The 25,108-nt window shown below is 31.0% G+C and overlaps 1 protein-coding gene across 2 annotated transcripts in view; it reads right to left on the reverse strand.

Annotated features, from left to right (window-relative positions):
* Window positions 1-240: 240 nt before the first annotated feature.
* LOC127706996 (uncharacterized) overlaps window positions 241-25,108 on the reverse strand; it is a 49,234-nt gene continuing 24,366 nt past the window's right edge. For both annotated transcript variants that reach the window (XM_052211757.1, XM_052211759.1), the window contains 22 exons: window positions 22,974-23,048; window positions 22,248-22,289; window positions 21,271-21,345; window positions 20,444-20,571; window positions 19,622-19,694; window positions 18,884-19,114; window positions 17,986-18,060; window positions 17,261-17,287; window positions 15,007-15,078; window positions 14,350-14,480; window positions 13,646-13,715; window positions 12,841-13,071; window positions 12,376-12,450; window positions 11,024-11,068; window positions 10,559-10,627; window positions 8,429-8,565; window positions 7,549-7,621; window positions 4,414-4,647; window positions 3,816-3,890; window positions 2,926-2,964; window positions 1,818-1,886; window positions 241-807 (listed from right to left, as the gene is read on the reverse strand). In XM_052211757.1, the coding sequence (XP_052067717.1) occupies window positions 640-807; window positions 1,818-1,886; window positions 2,926-2,964; window positions 3,816-3,890; window positions 4,414-4,647; window positions 7,549-7,621; window positions 8,429-8,565; window positions 10,559-10,627; window positions 11,024-11,068; window positions 12,376-12,450; window positions 12,841-13,071; window positions 13,646-13,715; window positions 14,350-14,480; window positions 15,007-15,078; window positions 17,261-17,287; window positions 17,986-18,060; window positions 18,884-19,114; window positions 19,622-19,694; window positions 20,444-20,571; window positions 21,271-21,345; window positions 22,248-22,289; window positions 22,974-23,048 (2,214 nt within the window). In that variant the 3' untranslated portion in view covers window positions 241-639. The remainder of the gene's footprint in view (window positions 808-1,817; window positions 1,887-2,925; window positions 2,965-3,815; window positions 3,891-4,413; window positions 4,648-7,548; window positions 7,622-8,428; window positions 8,566-10,558; window positions 10,628-11,023; window positions 11,069-12,375; window positions 12,451-12,840; window positions 13,072-13,645; window positions 13,716-14,349; window positions 14,481-15,006; window positions 15,079-17,260; window positions 17,288-17,985; window positions 18,061-18,883; window positions 19,115-19,621; window positions 19,695-20,443; window positions 20,572-21,270; window positions 21,346-22,247; window positions 22,290-22,973; window positions 23,049-25,108) is intronic.

Here is a 25,108-nt window from a genome sequence, read left to right on the forward strand (position 1 = left end):
GGAAACGGCAAATTGATTCAAGCATTACAAGCACCTTATATGCAGTCGATTTACAACATTAGCAAAATGTACTCACGACAAATTATTTCATACATTCACTTTGTCATTTTGAATAGCTACACACTGTGTAATCAATACACAAAGTTACAACGAAGGCGAAGAGCGAACCCCCATTTCCGTTTAATACCATCAGTTCATTACTGAAAATCAAAACGCTGAAATACAGATCAATAAAAGAAAGAGAAATATCAAAATTTTATTTATAATATGCAAAATCTATGAACAAACATATGCGACAAAAAGAATAACAAAACAATATAACTCAGCATAGTATGTCCTTTAACTATTTAACAGAATGTACAAATTCATGACATTAAAATCTACAAATTGTTCCATTCTTCTATCTTGAGATAAACTAGCGTTTATAACATATATAAAACAAATATAACATAAAAAAGTCACGTAAAAATATTAATAAACAATAGCATGATTCTAAATAGTAGGTACAATCGATTTGAGCATTTTAGCTAAGGTACCGGATAACAATTCCCAGTTCGTTTTGCATGCACACTTCAGGGATTATAATTCGAAACAAAATACTACAGAAATAAATAACAGAGGTCTAATTCATTTTTGTGTCTAAGCATTTTCTGAATCTAAATGATTGTCACCAATGTTAGTGTCTGAGTCAGGAATATGGCTTGGCCGATGGAATACTTTTCTTGATTCAGGCAAAGGGTTTGAACTATCCATTATTCTTGCTTTAATTTTGTCTTTGACTTTTACTGACAATACTGCATGAGTTATCTATAAAATAAAGCAAATGGTAACATAGAATATTAGAACAATAATCTACTTCAGAATCGTGTTTAAAAGTCAAATAATTGTCGGTTTTTCAAAACATGTTTCTTTGTTATGCCAAAGGTCAACTCTGAACCGTTGGCACCAGTAACTTCACAAACAATTTTTAATTGTAAGTCAATACGATCGAAAGAGCATATGAAAAATTCAGATTTGAAAGATCAAGCTCAAAGTATGATACAAATAGAACCTTATTGGGCTTTATGTAATGGTGCCAAAATGAGTATTTTAGAGCCAGCTGACTGGTCTACAGATACAACTTTTATCAAGATTTATTTTTAAAATGTGGCTGTTAAAGTGTTTTCCTAATATGTATATAAAACATTGATTGTATACATTAAAAAATCTCATTGTTGCTGTGATATGCAGTTCGATTGAAAAAACAATAAGAAAACAAACCATTGTTAATATTGAATAGTGTACAGAAGTTTTTGTTTAGAATGAACAAGTAATATGAAGTAAAGATTATACCAAGCATAAAGAGTTGCAGAGCCATATAAACTTACTATGCCACCAAAGTGATTAGGCTTTGCAATTTATCCGTATGTATATTTGTCAGGTAGAAAGAAAAAAAAATGAATGATATGAAATTCTAAATTTGTTTCCAATTGCATATTTTATAAATGAAGTTTTCTACTTACCACCTGATAATTTTTTTAACCCTGCCTCCTCCCTCTAAATTTTCTATAGTCAAAATAATGTTTACAAAAAAAGAAATAAAAGAAAACTGTGGATACAATTAAAGTAAAGCATGCAGATGACGTAGTGCCGGTTGTAATTATCTTCATCATCTAGATGTTTTATTTTAATTGCAAAGTATGGACTTGTAAGGAAAGTAAAGTCCGTATGTATTTCGCAAGTGGTGAGTAGAAAACATCATTCTTAAAATCTGTATTTGAAAACAATTTTTCATTCAAATTTATGTTGTACTACGCATATATTGAATAAGCACCAACCTGCATTAACATTTCAATAATCAGTACACTAAGTAGCACTCCGACTATGTAATTCATTTCAGGGCACGACTGAAATGATAATCGAAAAATAATTTACATTAAAGACAAATATGTTTGTTTTAGGTATTAAAACAGTCAAAAAGAAAATAGAATTTCTTGTTTCTGTTTTATTTCATAGGATATTATATTAACATGATACAAATGAATTTGACAATTTAAAATTTTGATATATATGGAAAAACGTCCGTATTTTTCTATGCGGTATCGGTCTTATTTATTGTTAAGGACGAACGATAAAATACAGTTGTTAATTTCTACGTAATTTTGTCTCTGACTTAGAGTAAGAATTATATACAACATTTTATTATTGTTATATAACTAGGTGTTTTAGATAGTTTTCTGTGATTCATGAGAATCAATTATCTGACCTTTGTTTTGACCAATCATGCGTTATTTGCCTTTGAGAAGAGTTTCAACTTTCTAAATAGTTTACATGAATTTGAAGAAATCACCCTTACTATAATTAAATGTTTGAAAGCATCACATTGCAATACGTTTTCAAGGTGAGAGGGTTTTTGTACTCGGAAATATTGACTGATGTCATACTTTAGAGGCCGCACTATCTTTTTTGAAAATATTCGATGTCTTAAGTATATAGTTTGTATTTTTTTTTTTTACATACTTTGTTTTATCTTTCGCTTTTTTTTTTTAACTTTTTGCGTCAAAATTGAATTTTTGTTTTATTAATTCTTAAAAGTTCCGGGAAAAAACTGTTAAGGATGTCAATTTGCATATTTCCGTTACCATCATCTTAAACAGTATTCACAAATATGAAAACAACACGTTACAAATTTACTGAGTCTGTAGCGGTTTTCTGGATTTACCTTTGTCAGGCAAGCTCAAAGCCAAATATTTGGAAGCCGAGAATGTATGACATAAACAATATTGAAATATAGTCATTTATCCAATGCAGAAGTTATGAAAAAACTATTTCATTTTCGAATTTTTAGCCATTTGGTTCACAAAAACCATCAATGAAAAACACTTTCTTATTTGTCATGATTTGATTTTGTGACTGGATATAAAACAAAAGTTATATGATACATACATGAATACTACCATCTGTAGTATAGGTACAACTGTTTTCCTAAAATACAAGATTAAATGATAAAATTCAATCCATTGTCTTAAGTTTTGTGCCCGTTCAATTCACAACACTGAATGTAATCATTTGTCTATGAATTTAAAATATAATCATCAAGATGATATTGCAAATTAACTCATCATAGATACCAGAATTAGATTTTGTATTTACACCAGACGCGCGTTTCGTCTTCAAAAGACTCATCAGTGACGCTCGAATAAAAAAGCAATATATTTGTACATATCTTTATTTAAAAATGTCACTGTTTATTTGTATTTGGTTTATTCATTTTTATACAAAAATTACAAAAATCCTACTCTTGTCAAAGTCAGGTTGTGCCTTATGTTCATGTACGACAGTTTTAAACTAGATTGGTTGTGATTTATTAACACAATTGATGGTATACACTATTAAATTTTCAATTTTTCCATAAGGATCAGACAATTTTCTACGCCATTTTAGCCTAAATTCGATCTAAACAAATGTGACAATACTTTGAATACAAACAAGTGATACACATTTAAGAATAATAAAACTATGTTTATGTGTTTGCTTTTGTTTTTGTTACTGTCCATCTTTGTTGATTTTTGTTGCTATCTTGTTTAACACAATGTGCATACAAGTATATATACTGAATCTCAATGTTGATAGTTTAATTCACCATCTCAGAATCTAAAGGATTAGGGGTAATAAAAATGAAAATAACGTTTCGTCATTGGTTGAATTCCAATTGAATAGAACTTTTTCAACCAATCAAAACGTTTTGGTATACGCTTTTGAAAATTTTGCCAAGAATGCATTAGATTCTGAAACGGCGAATTAAAATGAGGCTGAGTTTTTAATTTAATACTTACAGCAGAAAGGAGAATCGATGTCAGAATAACAAATATAAAGGTCACAACGGAAGCTACTATCGTCAGTATTAAATTCTGAAAAATGACAAACTTATTAACGTACATCTATGACTTTTAAGTTAGTACAAAAGGTTTTGACGAAAATAGACGTTCGATTTCTTTTCGTTGATATAGTAAACTTTTCAAACAAAACTAAGAAATACTCGTCGTCCTTTTTAAATTCACTATTTAGTTTTTTGCTTTTTCAACACCTTTCTTATAAAATGAAATAAAAAACATACCTGAATTAAAAATAATCACATTTGTTTGAATAAGCATGGCGCATTCCTATTTTAAAGTCTCGCTTTTTTTGGGGGGTTTAATATTTTTTTTTTTCAAAATTTTAACTTCAATTAATAAGAATATTAAGCTTTGTCAGATATATATCATCATTTGTTTTTGACCAGTACAAAAAAATTTTACCTTTTCTTTAAGAATAACGCTAATATAAAAAAGTTGTCATTATCCAAAATTGGATTAACTGTGTTCTTGTTCGAATTAGAAACGATGTTACCTTAGTCGATTTATGTTCAAATTGTATTTCCTGTCTTTCACTTACGATATAAAGTATTTTCGTCTGTTTTATTGAGATTGCTATTAGTCCAACGAATCGGTTAATCGAAATGATAGGTATGATTACAATGGAACCTATAGACAAGAATTTGTAGAACACTTCAAGGTCCAATGAAGACATTATGTACTGGTTACTTAGACCTTCTGTTATCCATTTTCTGTCTATCACGTGTGAAAGCCCATATACGGCGTTCAGTACAATGAACGGTATTTCAATCATCTAAAAAATACAAGAGAATACTTGCAATTTTTCATTTGAAAACAGTTGGACTATCAATAACCTTATTTATCACATATTTGTTAAAAAAACATTGAATTTTGCATATGTGATTACCGCAGAATTGTCAGATTCATATTGCTGCCCGGGCCAAAATGTGGTGATTGATTATTGTGCCATGATTCCAAATGACATGACGTCATTTTGTCGTTAACAACAATGGCAAACAACAACGGTACTCAATTCATCTCAGTGAAGTAAAGCGACACAACTATGTAGAGCAAATGAAAGACCCTAACACAAGGAAATAACTAAAAGTGACATTAACATTCAAAAGAAGTGGTTAAAAAGTGCTGGAGATGATATTTCTTGAAGAATTGAACATTTGTTTTGAAGATTTTTTAGATCTTACCTGTTGTGGTAAATTGAATATTAAATTTGATAATTTTTCTCTTTTCTTTTGATCTTAAATATGTGATAAATAGATTATAACATGTCTTATTATATTAGCCCCGGTTACGTAGGTTGATATGAGAGTCTCGGGGTGATTCCAGGTTCAATATGAAAAAAGGCATGTTATTATCATAAATACATCGACCATCCGGTCAAATATAATACCGAGATGCTTAGAAAACGGTGGATACGTTTGTTTATATGGTGCTCAAGTCACCGTTTGGACGTCTAAGGATATTGTTATTTAGGACAGGGTTAGTTTTTGGTAATAAAGCTTGTCGACAGGTTGAAGGTATTCATAAGGTCACCAATAGCGCCTCTTTAATAGCAATCTTACTTATTAATGTACTGTTATGAATCACAGTGTATGGCCAAACTCAGACTTTGATGATATCTTTTCGTTTAATATTTCTTACTATACTGCCAAAATTCAATAATTTTGATTGTTTTCAATAGAGCAAACAGCAACGGTGATAACTTTCCTTTACTAGATCTAGATATTTTATTTTTACACGGAAACTCTACACTTAAATATACGACAAAGAGGACAATGTTTCATTTCCTATTGATTAATTTCCCTTTTTTGGACTATGATGTTCTTTTCGCACCATCCTACGGTATTTGTTTTTCACCACTTGTTCGCTATGTCCTCGTGGTTTTTTCTTACCGTTAATGACGTCATTATACTAAATTCTTACGTTGAACGGTGCTGACAGATATTTTACTCTTAGATGGAATTGAGAATTGAAATAGGGAATGTATTAAAGAGACAACAACCCGACCATAGAGCAGAAAACAGCCATCGATGGGTCACAACACAGCGAGAACATTCCACACTCGGAGGCAGGCTTCACCAGGGCCCAAAAAAAAAATGTGTACTAGTTTAGTGAAAAAAAAACTCATACTAAACTCCAAAACATATAGATTAACTGAAATTAAAAATCATACAATATTTACATAAGCAGGAAGCATGGTTTGTTTTTATTAGTTGTTATTGGCTTTGAAGTAGCCGTAATGAACTGTGAGTACTCTCAAATCTGTCCTGTTTTGTTGTGGGGACATATACACACCCTGTCATTTTCACTTGTGTTTTTTTTTTATGTGTATTTCTGATTTATATCTATCTGATAAATTAAGCACTTTATGCTGATTTTAAACTTTATTTTGTATTCGTTTTTCGTTCATTATTATGCTCATGCATCAGGCCGTTAGTTGAACTGTTTTACATTTGTCATTTCGGTTCCGTGTAAAGCTGACTAAGGTATGGGTTAAACTTATTGTCGAAGGCCGTGCGGTGACCTATAGTTGTTAATGTCTGTGTCATCGGGTCTCTAGTGGAGAATTGTCTCAATGGCAATCATACCAACTATGTTTATTTTTATTTGCTGACTGTTATTCACCAGGGATTTCATCAGCACTTTTCCAGTACTTCACTTTTAAGAACTAGGTTGGGTAAAAATCACCGTAGATATAGGAATGTATGTTTTTCGTATACACCTCTTATTTTTGTCATGGTTTTTGCTCCCTTTTGATGTCATAAGATTGTGTATGAGGTGTTCGATTTAAATTATTCCTGACAATATTATACTGAAGAAAAATTACTTGATAAAATACACATCTAGTATATACTGTTCACATTAATGTTGAAATGCTATGAGGTGATTTATAACGTACTTCAAAATGACCGTATGTTAGAAAACCCAATTCCCTTAAGGATGTACTTAGGTGAGGGTTTGGAATTTGTGTCAGATGTTCGGAATCCTTGGTGTTTTTCCATACGATACAAGGTTAAATATTTTGCCCCATAACAACTATTTATCTTTTAATATAAGACTTAGTAGCTCATAAAAGGTCATTTGACAAAATTTAAGCAGATTTTTTATTTTCTTTTGTTTGATTTGAGACCCAAATAAAACCAATGAAAATATAAGGTAAAAGTCCGAGTCAGCCTTTTGCCGCCATATTTTATAAATCAAATATCTTGAAAAGGAGCTCCATGACCTATCAAAATTTTTAGCTTATTTTGGTCCTTACCTAATACCCTTCCAGCTTATAGTACCAATTTTAAATTCTTGATTTATTTAATTTCACCTTAGATCACCTAAGTACATCCTTAAAAGCAAACAGTATCGGTATTGACAGTGTATCGTATCTTTGCTGATTACTCTCACAATTGAACTGAACCACAATTTGGAAGGCGTTGATTAGAATACAGTGCTCGAATTCTTAGTTGGAGTCGGACCATCTGTACATTACGTTAACCCTTTCACTTTCAACGTCGATCTTATTCAATTATCAGGTTTGAGGTGAAGGTAAAGAAAGGATGCATGATACGTTATGATATGGTTTAACCATTAAAGTTAGACCTTCTGTAATCAGTTCTACAAAACTAAAGGGGTTTGTTATATTACTCGTTCAATACTTACATTGTAAGCGTTATTGTATACTTACAAGTACAATGACTGCTATCACAGAATAAACAGCAATCATAACTTCAGTCTTTACTGCGTTTACGAAAGGTTTTCTGAAGAAGACAAAAAAAAATTTCAACGTAGACAATATAAACAACGTATTGTTAATAACGTGAAAATAACATCCCAGTCATATTCCAGTCAAAGAGCATGACAATACCAATACTTGTCTTTATGACAGATTTGAAATATATTTTGACCTATAACTCCATGTTATAAAGTACTACACCAAATATCGAATTATTCCAAATAAAGAAGAAATCGATAATACTAAATGTTGACTAGGCAGATAGGAATATAGTTCTCAATTAACATCTCATTATAATAAACATGATAAAGTTTCAGACAACATACAATATATTACCTGCAAACTGAGAAATATATAAAAAAACAGATACCTGTTAAGTTAGTATTATAACCATACAAAGAGTCTTGAATTAGGTATTTACTGATTCTTAGGTAAGACCATTGCTACAGTGAAGTGAACATTTCATTAAATAAAATTCCAAATCAAATGATGAATCTTTCTTAAACTCAGAAGTTGAGTGTAATCCTATAAGAGACATGCAAGGATACACGCAGGATACAAACCCCAAAGTGTTTGAAATAAGAATAAGAAGATTTTTTATGATTGACAATGAGACAACTTTTCACAAAAGACATATTTCTTTGTCTTGTTGTTTAGTGACATTTTTTACGACATAAGGATATTTTTGGCCCACAAAAATATATTCTTATACATGTAACTCTATTGATGCTTTATCCTGACAAAATCTTTCTGATATTTTAGAGGAACACGTCATAAATACATCAACAGTGTTTTACAACCAAGCATTTATTCATAACAGATCAGTGGTTACCTTCTTCTGAATGTTTTATCATAAATCATAAGAAAAAGTCCTTTTCCTGTATCCGCATTCGTCGTGTCGTCCTGTTCATTAGGCTGTATCTTTTCAATGTACTTATGACTTCTATCATTAACAGCTACTGATAAAACCTAAAAAAGAATAATTACTTGTTATACTCTACTCTTTGTTTATTTAATGACACGTTGCGTAAACATTTGTAAATAAAGTACAGCAGGTTTAAACAGTTCAACCATTGTCGCGTTGATGGTTTAGCAAGGGAAAAATAAGAAGGACCATGAAAAAAATTCAAAGAAGTAATATGTTTTCCTTATATTACATATAAACATATCACAAAAACAGAAATAAGATTTGATTCTCTATAACTGGCGCTAATACATAACCAAATAGAAAAATAAAACAAAGCATTTCATTATTTAATATCGTTATTCAAATGCTTGTCTTTCGTTTAGTTCGGTACATACCAAGCTTACTAATTCAAAGTGAAAATAAATAGCCATCTGTTTATGTTGTTAGGTGTGAGAAATGTGCTGTTGTATGCAGGGTTCTCTTTAGATAATGTAAGAACATGTTACACGAGAAAGACATAATTCAGGTCAACGCTCCGATGAATTTAGCATCTAAAGGTGTAATATCAACATTGTTTGTCCCTATTAGTCTTTGTTAAATTTGTACTTTTCAAAAAATTGTGCAGAATGTATCTTTACTTCAAATAAAGTAACTATTGGACTGAGTAAAGTTTTGTCCTGTCCAGTACTAAAGAACAAATTTCACAAAACATTTCATTGCATATAAGAAAATAAGCATCTCTAGAAGTTAACCAATCAAATGTTCACCTTTTTTTTACTTGTGTACAAGCTTTAGTAACCATGTAACATCAAGTTCAAAAATATTCTATAGAAACCCCAAATAAAAAAATAATAGTGCTTTGAAATACCCAAGATATATGTTTATGACCCAGAAATGTTTTACCGCAATGAAATATAGAATTAATTACCTACAACGGTCAAATTTAAGCTAATATTTAATTTCAACCTAATTTCGTATGCAACCGGATGTGACGTACTATGATTTGGTAGTATTACACCTTTAGAACAATAAGGTTTATATATATATATATATATATATATATATACTATATACATTGCATACAAATCACTGTCAGCCAATTTCTTTTCTGTTTTTCGTGAACAACACCATCAACACATTAATAAATATCAGTTGCATCTATTATGATTTTCTGTCATAGCTTAATAAATATATGTTTTGCATCTAGAACGTATTGCAGATCTGTTACAAGAGATCACATTAAAATAGCATTATTTGGTGTTTGAAATTTTAATTTTTATGTTGTTCCGTTGTTTTTTCCTTATAGTTGATGTGTTTCCCTCGGGTGTAGTTTGTAACCCGGATTAGTTTTCTCTCAATCTATTTATGACTTTTGAACAGCCGCATACTACTGTTGCCTTTATTTACAGAACCATGAATATATTTTTAGCAAAAATAATATAATTATGAATAACGATAAGTTGTTTAACAATTTAACTTTTACTGAGTATTCATACCCCATCTCCTAATTTTATCATTAGTAGAATGTCGGTACCCAAGAATACTATTAGCGGAGTAGCCATTTGACAGGACTTAAATGCATTACAAAACCAGTTCAGTTTAACATTCTGCATACGCGAAGCGTTTAATTCCGTCATGAAAAGTTGATATTAGAGAGTTGATGCTGATATATTTATATCGGTGTTTAAAAAGTTTAAAGGTCTATTTCATTGATTTTTAAGGTCAAATCACAAACATACCGAACGCCGAGGAAAATTCAAAACGAAAACATATCAAACGAATGGACAACAACTATCATATTCCTGACTTGGTACAGGCATTTTCTTATGTAGAAAATGGTTGATTTCACTTTTCTCTACCATACGTATCACAGAGCAAACACAATGGTAATTTAGAATATATCATGTTTCTCATCTAATTGCAAAGACAAAAGCAGTTATGTAATATTTGCCTTGTAATCAAATAAAAATAAATCGTATTATAGAATGTCCTCTTTTTAATAGGACCTATATATGTATATAAGTATATAATGTAAAATTGTAAACTTAAAGATACCTGCATTAGGAATTCAGAACAAAATATGGCAAGTCCTACTCCAACTGTTGCCCTCATTTTTGGACACTTCTGCAAAGATATTGTTTGAAGACATACATGTAAATTCTGTTTATGAGTAACAACTTCCACCTGATGTGTGCATTATTCAAATACGTTGATGTTCCTTAATGTTTAATTTTCTTTTTAACACTTTTCTTTATAGATTATTGACATTAAACGCTCACAAAATTAATGAGTGGCGTGACACAAACCTATGACGTACAATAAACGTTAAACATATGTAAGATTTAGATGTGCTTTATAAATACTTTGCACTTCAACTTTTAGTAATATTAACAAATCCGCCGCTTCGAAATATCAAAAGAGCGATGTGTAATTTCATGGTTTTACGCTTAGATTACAATAACGTTACGTCGTTGGTTGAAATGCAATTGTCAGCTGATCTTGACATTGATATTTACTTACCACTATAACAGGGTTTAATGCGTCCATATACTGACATTCAGATTCCTGAAATAATGGTACCACAGTGCAAAACTACGTTTGTTTTTACAGCTTTGAAACAAATTCATTGAAAAAAATATCTAATATATGCTTAACATTTCTTATTTTTTAGGTCTCGCGTATCAATTCCACATTATTTGTTATAAAAATAAAATAAACGATACCAATTTTACTGCACTAGTCCAGATTCCCATTTCAATAATTAAGGTCTATTCAGTGATAAATTATGAATCATATTCATAGATGAATACACTAGGATAAACGATGAGAAGTGTTCTGCAAAGTTATGTTTTTTAGAAAAACCGCAAATCTTTCGGCATTTTTCTTTGGTGGAATAGGTCATTTCAATTTGCATTTTACATCCACATTAAGGCAACAGTATTTTACTGATGTTCAAATCTCATAAGTAAGTTAAGAAGTAGCATAAGAAAGTACCAACACCAAGGTAGTCTTCCAAACTTTAAATCATTTTAACCGTCTCCTACTTTGCAGGCATCACCAGCCACGAGAACTCTTACAATCGGGAGTTGTTATACAATACTATAAATACGGGGATTCAAATTACGTTAAACTGAGCCATCCTGTTCAGTTTTCTATATTGTAATTTGTATAATGTTATTTGTGTTTTGATTTAAGGAATGACTGTAATATTTTTTCTGTCTATGAAGAAATAACATCAAAAATGTGGTGCACACTGAATAACCCGCGTAGCGAGTTATTTTAAAGTGTGCACCACATTTTTTATGTTATTTCGAATAGACAGAAAAAATATTACAGTCATTTCTTATAATTTAATTCTGAATTCCATTTTAAACCGTAGTAAACCATGACAAAACGTTGATGACGTCACGGTCACATGACAAAATTATGTCTATGAGCTGATAAACAAAAACAACGTCAGCCAATCAGAAGACGCTTTACATCCAAAATTAAATTATTGTTATTTGTTCTTCTATGGGATTGTCGATATGTTATTGAATATTCCTTTTGTAACTTTCCCCGATATACATTATTTCTTTCGCTATAACTCCCTGTCGATATTGACAATTTCAGCAACGCAAAAGACTGACAACAGGTCAGATTATAGGTCTTGGCAGTTTGGAGATGTTTAACCCCGAATTTAAAACTAGAATATTGGTTATTGGTGATATCATCAATTAATTATTGACAAATGCAAACCCACCTAAAACCAGGGGATAATAATCCGGAAAGGTAAATAGTTTATGTCCAAATGAAAGTTTCTCACTAAAGTTTTGTTGTTGCATTTCTAACTGTTAACATATTGATATCAAGGAATTAATTTAATTACTTACTTCGTGTAATAAGATCGCACCAAGACAAATGAAGACTATATTGATTGATAGTGTAAACGCCATGATAACAGAATTCTGTGAAATAAAATAATTTAAAAATAAAACGATACAAAGAATAAATAACAGGAAATCAAACATACGTAAAAACAGTCTATAAGGGAAACATGTTTAACATCAATGATTTAACAATTTATTTTTCAAATCCATATCTTGGAGTTCTGTACTTTTGTTTCGTACATCTGCTTTTTACGCGGCAAATAAATGCTTTTTGAGGTCATTTTATACATTATACGATATATCTTTTTAAAATATATTTGTTTGTGTTTTTTTTTCTATTTAACTGTTTCTGTGGACAAAAATACCATAAATAGAGTTAATAATCTCTAAGATCGGAATTTTATATATGCAAAATGTACGAACTTGTGACAAATTAACCTCAAATAAATTACAAAATACTTTGCTTACTAAATATACGACTTTGATCCAGCTGCACGATACTGCTATTATACCGATGATTCTATTTATACTGATTAATGGAAGCAACACAAGGCATCCAATTGACAAGAATTTGAAGACAACTTCAAGATTCATGGCAATCTTATACATGCTACTGAGTCCGGTTGTTATCCATTGCCTGTCAAGAACCGATGATAATCCATACACAGAGACCAATACAACAAAGGTTATTTCAATCATCTGAAGAAATAAAAAAAAAGTAGATATTATCACAAAGAGTCGTTTTGTGTTGTTTCATAAAAAGTCGTTCGTCAGAATTCCTTTTAGTGTCTGTAATACATGTCCTTTTTTTCACTAGGATATGTCGAATGTATTCGTAACGATATCTTTAAATATCACTATTTTACTGTTTAAGGATAGTTTTTCTGTTATAACGCATGTAAGACAGATTTGGTATATATGAGTGTATAAGGGAAATAGCAAAAGAAAAGTAGTTCGACAGAGAAATAAGGAATCGTTCATAGATAATATATATTATTTTAGTAAAAAAATAAATATCGTAGCTTAAAATGTCCCTCACAATAATAGAAGCAGGGACAGCCTGTCGTTTATAAACATTTTATAGAGATGTGTAGACCAAAAATCATTATACAGGATTTTAGAGCGTCAAACATTTTGAAATGACTGATATTATATAATACTGGCTCTGTGACGGAATATATATATATCTGTGACATGTATTATGCATTGATAAAATTATAAAACATAGCTTAAAATTTATTTTAAAAGTATCAAAATACATAAGCCAACATACAAGAATAAATACAGCTAGTACGAAATGAATGGCAATTAACACTTCTATCTTTCCACTGCTGAATTTTTTCCTACAAAAGTAAAAATAAAAAATAAAAAGTATGTCTTACTCTTGAATCATCTGTATTACAAATTTCGTATTATGACAGCTTTGTTATGGTGTTCTTGTTGTTTAATATTCAATTTTATTTGTAGTGTTTGTGAGATGGTCTATGTTGGTTTTTTTTTCATTTTATACAACTATTTATCATTGTTTACTTGGCTTTATTTTTCGTTCATGGATAGCACATTAACTAAATTAGGACATTAGTAATTTACCAAATATACTTATCCCATACACTTTCTAAGAAGAACAAAATCGATTTAATAGACAAATATCCGTATATGATAAATTAAACTGAGACTATTAAAGATCTTTATAAATGTCCGAACATTTTATCATATGAATAAACGTAATATAAAGATTATACTGTAATCCAACTTATTTTCGCGGATGCTTTTTTTTTGCGTTTAGCCCTTACTAGCTCAGTTCTCGGCTATTTAATTTCGCAATTTTTAAAATTGTTTGATGTAGTTATATAAGGGAAGATCCCAGTTATACATATTCGTGACGAATTATATTCGCGTTATTTTTCTACTCTCGAAAGTCACGAGAACAAATCGTTCGCGAAAATTAGTTGGTTTATGGTAAAGTAAAGTAAATACCTTCGTCTAAAGAATGTATCATACATCTTTAAAAACATTCCTTTTTGTTGATCTGGACCAACCAAGGATTCTGTACCCTCCTCAGGAAGAAAATATTTGTAGCATCTGTCGTGAACAAGGAAGGAAATCACCTAAAATGGAAATCACTTTTTTAAAGCATTACGTTTACACAAAATGTATCAAACGCAATTTTCATATGAAACCATTACCTTATTGTTCAACAGATAAGTTATCTTCAACCAGATAGGAGCAAATCAATACAATTAAGCTAGAAACTTCAGTGGTTTTATGGTGAAGGCATATATGTATTAAAAAGAGTCATGACGTTCATTTAAGGTTAGATTTTAATTGAGAGAATTAGAGCCTGAGTTTCCTAATAATTCATCAATTAAGAGATGTTTTAAAATGATAGAAATAAGTCATAGATTTTGCAATCAATAAGGATGAGATATGAGAAACCCTTTTTTTATTTCTCGGGATGACGTTGATTAGGTTGATGAGAATTACCTCAGGTCAACCACGACAATGACATCCAGGAAAAAAAGGTAGAGCTAACCTGAATGTAATTATAATTTGACTGTACAAGAAAATAATTATGATAATAATTATAATAATTATAATATGAAACGATCACATTACTTATAGGTTTGTAGTTACCTGTAATAGGATTTCAAGAATAATTATGGCTACTGCTACACCAACTATAACATATCGTCGTGAAGGGCAAGACTAGAAGCAAACAAAATATTCTATATGTGCAAATGAAATAAAAAGAAAATTGAAAATAACAATTTATAAATTGCCTGCGTTCGAAGGGCTGGAACGTTCAAAGCGAATTACTTTAAAAACAATAAGTATAAGAACCGAAATAGTTGAATAGCTATATGACTAAACAAGAGAGAACACGCTGAAATGTCTCGCCTTCTTTACTAATCATTGATATTATGTTGATAGTCCTAAATATAAAGCTTTACTAAAACTATCACATATACTTGACATGATCCAAGAAAATGATCTCAAGGTCATATAAACCAAACAAGAAATACATGTATACCTTACAATCATTCAATACACTAAATATAGTTGACCTATTGCTTATAGTTTCTAAGAAACAGACTTAACCAAGAAAACTGAACATTGACCAATGAACCAGGAAAATAAAGTCAAGGTCAGATGACAAATGCCAGCCAGATATGTACAGCTGAAAATTCTTCCATACAACAAATATAGTTGACCTATTGCTTATAGTTTAAGAAAAACAGACCAAAACACAAAAACTTTACACTGAGAAATGAACCGTGAAAATGCGGTCAAGGTCAAATTAAACCAGGGAGACTGACATGTACATCATAAAATATTTCCATACACCAAATAAAGTTGACCTATTGCATATAGTATTAGAAAAAAAAAGACCAAAACTCAAAAACTAAACTTTGGTACCTATTGCATACAGTATAAGAAAAACAGACTAAAACACAGAAACTTAACTACAACCACTGAACCATGAAAATGAGGTCAAGGTAAGATGACACCTGCCAGTTGGACATGTACACCTTACAATCCTTCCATATCCCGAATATACTAGACTTACTGCTTATAGTATCTGAGATATGGAATTTACCACCAAAACTTAACCTTGTTCACTGATCCATAAATGAGGTAAAGGTCAAGTGAAAACTATCTGACGGGCATGAGAACCTTGCAAGGTACGCACATACTAAATATAGTTATCATATTACTCATTATAAGAGAGAAATTAACATTACAAAAAATCTTAACTTTTTTTCAAGTTGTCACTGAACCATGAAAATGAGGTCAAGGACAATGGACATGTGACAGACGGACACTTCGTAACATGAGGCATATATATACAAAGTATGAAGCATCTAGGTCTTCAACCTCCTAAAATATGAAGATTTTAAAAATTTAGCAAACGCCGACGCCGCCGCTGGATTACTATCCCTATGTCGAGCTTTCTGCGACAAAAGTCGCAGGCTTAACAAAAAGGACACAAAGGAAAATCATTTAAGGTTAACTTTGCCTGACGGAGTTGAAACCTTAGTTTCTTTATAATTTAAAATTCTATAAAAAAACAATTTTGTAAAGGTTTATTTTAAATCATGTTCCAAAGTGCAGACTACTGAGCTAATGATACACCTGGGGACTAAAAGTCTATCGGTAGAGGTAATGCTCAAGAGCTATCAAACGAAAGCAACACGTTATAAAAGATATCTTTAAAAATGATCGTAAATACAAAATGCAGTTGGCTACTTTTAAAAAATCTTTTTATAACTTACGTGATAACTTTTATACCAATTTATCAAAATCAGAATAAAAACCCGACGTTTTGTGTCCTCTGTTTGCCGTTATAAAGTTGTATTTGTATAATGATCAGTTGATAAATAAGATAGATGATTTAAACAATAAGGGTCTTGTGTATCAAAATAAGGCATTAGTATTTGCCGTTGTTCAAATATGATAAGTCTATTCGAAGCTTTATCAATGTAAAAAATACTAAATGTATCGCACGATCTCCTAGAGACGCAAGGTCAGTTGTGTCGCTTGCTATGCGTCGATATGGCAACTATCTCAACCTATGTATGCATCGAGTTATCCTGAAGTAATATGGAACCATGACAATAATCTTCAATATACAAATGTCCCGTCTAGAGGGAAGAATACAAATGATCATATAATTTTTTTAAGAATTAGATAATGGCTTGTCGGTATTACTTTGAAACACTTTCACGAACACAATTTAACATCATAAAGAGAGATAGTCATCACTAATATTTATTACTACAGTACTGTAGATGTGTTACATGTTACGATATTTATGGTCAAACAGAACGAACAAATACGTTGAAGTATCAAAACCACTACCATAGCGACGTATCATATTTATAGTTACCCCGGTATCCAAGGTACACCTGCTCACCTGTGAAACAGAAACAATGAGATAAAGACAATGGAATTCAAACATGAATGATGGAGGATGTATATTACAAACGAATCAATTACATATTTCCCTTAAGATAAACAGCTAACAAAGCAACTGATGCAAAAAAACAGATCACAGTCAATGCATATTTATAGAACCAGCACCGCAAATCAAATTTTATATGCAATGTTTATATGCCAGATGTATGCAGACCTTTCTTTGCGTTGACATCCATGTCAACCATTTGGTACCTGTTGCATCAAGTTAACATGGACAATCATGTTATGTCTCTATATTTTTGTAAGTATTTGTTTAAATTTATGCCTTGAAAAAATATAAGTAGTTTCAATACGAATCATCCAACAAATATATAAACGCCGTTTAGCAATATACCACCATTTTATTTGTCATAAAAACATTTCATTTCCATGAATTAAATCGACTTATCATTCCAGTAAGTACATGATTCATATGTCACAAAGTTAACACAAGTGATGTAATAAGGTTTACCTAGTATCCGTTATTACATGCAGATCGGAAACAAAGGCATTGTTTTAAATGTATACATAAGAACTTTATTTGTTGCATTTAAACGTGGTAAGGTCAAGCCAAAAATGAGATGCATATCGCTGTCAATCTTTTGTGTGTTTGTTTTGTTTGTTTGTTTGTTTGTTTTCTAGACAATGCATACTTACCGCACCCAATACTATTGATGAAAGTATCAGAAATATTATTGAAAGCAGTAATGTGAACGCATGTACACCTGACACCTATAAAAATAAAATATCAACGCAGTTTGAAATAGTTAAACTCATAGTAATCTACAACATTTATAAATACAAAACATATAAATTTGTAAACCTACCACATCATTGATCGCTTAATCGATATTGAAATAAATGGACAACTTTAAACACAACTTTATGAGAAAACATAAAAATTTCTGCTTTCTAATTTCCAACTGTACATTTCTAAAATTCATGAATCTCCTTTCTCGTCGTTTACTGTTCCTATGTATTAAGCAATAATATCGTGTAGTTCATCCATTGCAGGTGCTCATTACAAAAACAATAAAATTCCAACGAAGTGTTTTGCGCCTGAAATCGACATCGATATGTTTTACAGTCACTATTACTAATTGCGAAAGCTAAACACTGTGTAGGTGTCTCATATCAAGAGCAAAATATTTTCACAGTTTTAGATTTTCAGATACAAGAAAAGTATTGTAAATTCGCATGAGGACAGGAAATTGTATATCAAAGAGACTCTGATTTTACTTCTTTTGGTGTTCCAACAGTTCTGCTGTGTTGCCTTGACGTTACACTGTTGTATTTTTAACCGATTTGTGAAGTTTGAACATCGGTTAACTAGCAATGCTTAGATTAATGATTTTGCTAGATAATACCGCTTCACAAATTGATATTAGTTTTTCAAAAGCAAAACTGTATGACTCATATACAAGCATACCACACCTTTTTATTTTTTTCTATTTTTTAGTTTTACCTTTTTTTAGTTGTTCAAATATATTTTTCCCTCTGTAAATAAACATTACATTATATATGATATAGATTTTATGAAATGTGTTTCACTTACCACATAAAGAAAGATTTTACGTCTTGTCAATACAGAAACAACTCCACATATTCTATTTATACTCATTATAGGAATCACAGCTAAAAGGGAAATCTTGAGAAAATCGAACAAAACTCCAATGTTTACAGTTTCTTCATCGAGTATGTATAAACCTGTTGTTATCCATCTCCGGTCCAGTAACCATGAAAAGCCATAAAAGCATACCAAAACAATGAACGTTGTTTCGAGTAACTGGAAAATAATTATCACGATATGAGTGTTGCTTGTGCTTAAAACTCCTGTTATCATTATTGCATGTAAATGTGACGGCAAGCTATAATTGGTAGAGGTACACGGAATGTCCGTTCAGAAACAACTGGCAGGAAAACTGGTAATCCTTGTTAAATTAAGATCGAAATCAAACATACCTGCAACGTTTGGGATGAAAGAGAGGTGCAATATACCAACGAGACATTCAAACGCATACGTCTCACTACCTGTTGTGTATTCGTTGGTTAAAAGCTTATAAGATTTATCTCACGGTCAATGTGTAATAAAATTAATGATTTTAAAACTTATCCCTTCTAAAAATCTAAATTCCTCAGCTAAAAAAATGACTTTATTTTATTAATTTGCAGTTGGCATTCCATTTTTCTATTATATTTGTTATCCAATTGTACCTAATTGAACAGGTTAAAAAACTTATAAGATATATATCACGGTCAATATTTAGATCGTTATTTTATGACGTTTACTTACCGTCATCACAATGCTTGCCCCAACATACACAGCGACAGGGATCTCAAGTTTCCGATTATTCTTAAATAACTGTCTGAAATGTACAAGCATGCACTGCCTTCGTTTTACAAGTAATTCTCATGTTTTACCTTACGTTGTAGTCAAGGCGTTGGTTCTGTTCTGTTTTTTTTTTTTACATTTCTTTCAATATACTTATGATAAATGATTTGTATAACATGTTGTACGCCAGATTGGCGTTTTGTTAAAAGTTGGGAAAAGCCAAATAACATGAAAAAGTACGAAGTTGAAGATCATTTGGACCAAAAATTTCGATATGTCTAAGTTATGTCATGAGCATATGTCACAGCAAACAGCCGTAAAATGTGTATGAAATGTACAATCAAATTGATTCATCTGTCTTTTAATTGTGTTTAGATTTGAGCGTTTCTGATTAGGGCATATCATTTTTTAAAAGTCTCTACAAATGATAGGTTTCGATTGACAGCATTTGAGCAAGAGTCATTTCTCTTTCGTTACCATGCTTTAAGACTCAGTGCACAAATTCCTTCATAAATCAGACAAGTTCAGCATGCTATACTTACTGCTAGACTTTAAAAAAGCTTTTTTGAAAATAAAATTATTTCATAAGCATTTATTGATACATCAGTACGATGAAGAAGGGATCTTTAATCAGACTTGTTTTTATGGCATTTTTCAATTTGGTTAATCAAATTATAAAATCAATCATTTATCCCGACAACATGGTGGCCAAGGGAATTGATTCAAACTCAAAAAACATCATATATTCCTTAATTCATGGCCTAGACTAACTACATTCTTTACCTTTCTACCAACAAAAAGGAGTATACTGTCCTGAAGAGTCCTGGTTGTTTCTTTTCATCTGTTTGAGATAGCTCGTCTGTTAGGTCTGTATACTGATGGATCCTATCATGTATGATCAAAACGCATATCTTTGGATGAGAAAGAAAGATAAAAAAGAAGTAGTTTAACTTAAATGATCTGATTCAGTCAATGATACAGAATGCATTTTTCTCATTGCTGTATGAAGTACTTTGAACCAATTATATATATTGTAGCTATTCTTGTAATGAACCATTATCTTTCGTGTAGGTGTATAACTGTATTGTTTGCATTTGATCAAAATTATCATTTAGTTGAACCTTGACTTCATGAATTTCCGATAAAAAATTAAAGTCACGTGATGTTTCTTAAAAAATGTTTGTATCTTTCTAATTAAGCATACAGGAAACTTCACGTGAACATCACGTTACAGAAAGCAGCATACGCGCATGTGGTAATAGATGACAAAAAGACGCCTTAAAAAAGACTTAAACTTAATTCTATAATAAACAAGGCAAAACAATAGTAAGTCTCAAAATGCTCTTAAGATACTCTCTTGTTTTTTCCGTTAAAATTTATATTTTTAATTATTCACAATAAGAAATATGGCTTTTCATTTTCGTAAAATAAACACCTGCATAAATTCAATGTATATAGATGCTTGAGAAATCTGACAATAAATGGTAATAGTTATCAAAGGTATAATTTGATACACAAGACGCGCGTTTCGTCTACATAAGACTCATTAGTGACGCTCAGATCAAAATAGTTAGAAAGCCAAACACGTATAAAAGATACAACGCGATTACCTGTGAAAACAGTTCGATAACAAATATTCCAATAGCAATTCCAGACGTTGATTCTAAATCTGACGAGCAGTCGATCTTAAAAGAAAATCACCAAGATACAGTTATTTACACAAATTAGGAGAAAACTTTATTTTCAATCGAGACAACCACAAAATGTCGGTGATATAGTAAGTCAACATGAACTACTCATCACATGATTCAGCGTGGATTCAAGCAATATTGCTTGCACTATTAAAAGTCCAGTCGCACGTATGTAACAATCGCCTTTCGTTTTTTTGTTACAAGCAAAAGATTAAACGACAATTCGTAATACTACCTTACATTCCATATGTTCCATACATATCACCTACATTTGTTCCTCTTTATACTTATATATATTTTATGTATTGTCTGATATCGATTCAAATGCATACGATACGTGTACTGAGAAGAACCTTGATCGGATTACACCACACTGATAATTTATTTATTAGCTATAACCCTCGTTATTTTGATATTCGACCTTTTTTCCCTTGAAATTATATTTTGCATTTTCAATTAGAAATGACATTTGAACGTATATTGTTGTTGCATTACATCCTTACATTGCGACTTTTGGAGACATTTTTCTTGTTGGAGTGACTCATTGCAAAATACTTCTCGGACTTCATGTTCGTCTTTTTTTTAAGGGTTAAGTATCGTTAGTTTTCTGTGACTTAAATGTAAGATTGTCCCTTTAATATCATATGTAACTTTTCCGTATAGTCAGTCCAATTTTCAAAATCTGAATAAACCAATCTTGATCGAGATTTCGATTAAAGACTTTTTAAAAATAACATCTTTATTTTTGACTACCTTTAATGAATGATAATTGTAGGCAAACTAAAATAATCGCATGTAAAAATAAATACTCAGAAATTCATATTTTAAAGTGAATAATCTATATAAACACTCCATTGAATATAATGATGTTTTTTTTTATATTTCAACTTCCTTACATGCTGAACAGCTGCCAAATTGTAGTAGCTACATGGATATTCCTGCAATAGATATAACTTTGATAGACTAAGAATTGAATTAAAAACCGCTATACAAATTATAATAAAAATTCAAAACAGTATACACTATGAAAATATGTAATATGTATAATATAATTATTACAGGTGCTGCCCCCACCCATACAAAAAAACAACCAAAATGGCCAAAAACATATTTTTACTATGATGATCAATTGTGCAGATTCTTATAAAAAATGCTAATGTATAAAATAATTCCTCTTTTAAAGAACACGTTAATGTTGAGAAATCTATTGTTTAATATTCTCTAAATGTTGCTACTTAGTGTTTTCCTAATGGCAACAAGTTATAGCAGGTGTATTGTAAAAAGTGAGAGGTAAAACAAAAAATTGCAGGGACAACATTCAAATGAATAAAAATTCAAAATAATTATGACACTGATAAGCAGCTATATATAAATTTCTTATATATTACTTTTCATTTGAGTTGTAAACAACGTACTGTTCTAATTATGGGTAAACATTAGGTACATATGCGTGTCCTCAAAATTGAAATTACAACGTCAGTTGTATTATAAATGACACTGGAGATGCTGGAAGCCAAATGTAAGAAAATCCAAAACCTTATTCAAATGTCGAAGACTCAAGCATACCACATCTTCTTTTTTATATCTTCATCAACAAAGTCTAATTTGATACACTTACTTACATCATAACGCAATACAGATCCCATTATTAAGAATGTCATCGTCAGCAACGTATTTATTGTTACAATAGTTGTTATCTGAAATTTGATAGAATCATATATGTATACCATGAGCTATGAAATATATATTTTACCATGGTTACATTACAATGAAATTTATATTTCATCATGATAACAATACAATGAAATAAAATTATGTATTTTACCATGATTACAATACACTGAAACATATATTTTACCATGATTACAATACAATGAAATATATATTTTAACATGATTTCAATAACATGCAATATATATTTTTACCATGATAACAAGACAATGAAATATATATTTCTAAGCAGCAGGTTACATCTTAGTGTAAAACAATAAGGACTGGCTGCACTCGGTGTCATTTGTTGTCTGTTATATAGACAATAACTGTTTAGTGTCTTTAAATATCATCTGTATTTGTACGAGGGTATAAAACAGGTGTAATGCAAGCTTCAGCGAGCTATTACTCCAGTTTCGAGCCGCGAAAAAAAAGCCAGCGGATATCTAAAGACACTATTTGAGAACTCTGTTGACTCGAAATTTCGGATGAGTCGAAGTTTTCTCGTGGTCCCGAATTTTGTTCCATAAAAATATCTGTTTCGACTCCTGGTGGGTCGAAATTGGATGAGTCGAAATTTCAGTTGAGTCGAACATAATTTACGGTACCAAGGTTAACAAAAGCATTTAAAATTCATTAATTATCTCGAACTGATACACATATGTCAAAACATTACCTCCCGGATTTAAATTGGAATGTGATTGAATTACACATTCTGAGGTCACGAAAGTTCATACAACACTCGTCAACCGCAATTCACAAACATAGTCCGGCAGTGGGCGGAATTTTAAAGCGATATCTGTATAGCATAGAAATACAGGCTTGCGATAAATGTTGGGCTGCTAATAAATGATACATTAAGACACCCAATTGCAGGATATATATACATATATTAAACATGTATTTAAAGCCTTATTTGAAGCCTCAGTGGCCGGGTGGTCTCATTTGTTCATCAACAGTAATATTAGCCTGTCATCACTCAGATTGGGAGTTCTAATCCAGCAAATAGCGGGTCCCTCAAACCATAAAAACGTGTTTCAACGATATAGGTAAGACAAACAAAATTACCGCTGAACACCAACAAGTAAAACATTGAGCTATTGTATTGCTCTTTAAGTACTCGGTTAGCCGAAAGGTAAATAAAAATGAACTGGAAAACGTATTTCACAGTAAAGCATGTTCACGAGAAGCATAATATCAAATTTCATTTGTAGTTTTGTAACGAAATTCTCAGACATATCCAGTATATAATTGAATAATAAATAGACATTCGGTAATAACGAAATTTGTGAGCAATTACCCTGAAACCGCTTCACAAGGAATAAAACAAAGCCTAATAACAAATTTCTGAAAGATATTTTGCGTAGTTCCCTAGTAAAAAGCAATGAAAATGTCATACATTTCCAATATGCTTAGAATTTTCGGTTTCATAGAGTTTAATGAGCGACAAAACTGCGTGGCACGGTTTAGTAACCTGACATGAAGATCGATAATAATTTCAGGAAGCCATTAGGTGTAGTTCCTGAAGAAAATGTGACAGACATTTATTGGGACAAACGGATATATGGACTGTCTGACGGGGTATAACTATCAATCAACATATAAGTTTATAATCAATCAATGATATAAAAGTATATGTCATATAAACAACATTTTAATTTCTTCATAATTATATAGTGTGTTTTTTTTATTCGAGGAAACTGTTAATTCGTTTGCCGTATCATGTTGGAATAATTTCCCCTAATGAGATATAGGTAAATCTGTTCTACATCTTTTCATTATGAATTCAAAAAATAAGATTGAGGAAAACATGGTAAAGACTAAGTATGTCTCCCTTGGCTTTAAAGCGCTATAGAGCACTTATTCCAATTAGTTTCTAGAGTAATAAGCTTTCCTCATGTAAAGTGTTCCTCTTAACGGCTTGGTGGTAAAAATCGATAATTAACCTCTGAATAACGTACATGTGACATTCAACATGCATTAGACTCATCGGTGGTTCTTAAAAACAATTCAATAGGACGGCCATATCAAATACAAAGTTAAAGAG

This window comes from Mytilus californianus, unplaced genomic scaffold (assembly GCF_021869535.1).
Source record: "Mytilus californianus isolate M0D057914Y unplaced genomic scaffold, xbMytCali1.0.p SCAF_6, whole genome shotgun sequence".
Classification (NCBI taxonomy): Eukaryota; Metazoa; Mollusca; class Bivalvia; order Mytilida; family Mytilidae; genus Mytilus; species Mytilus californianus.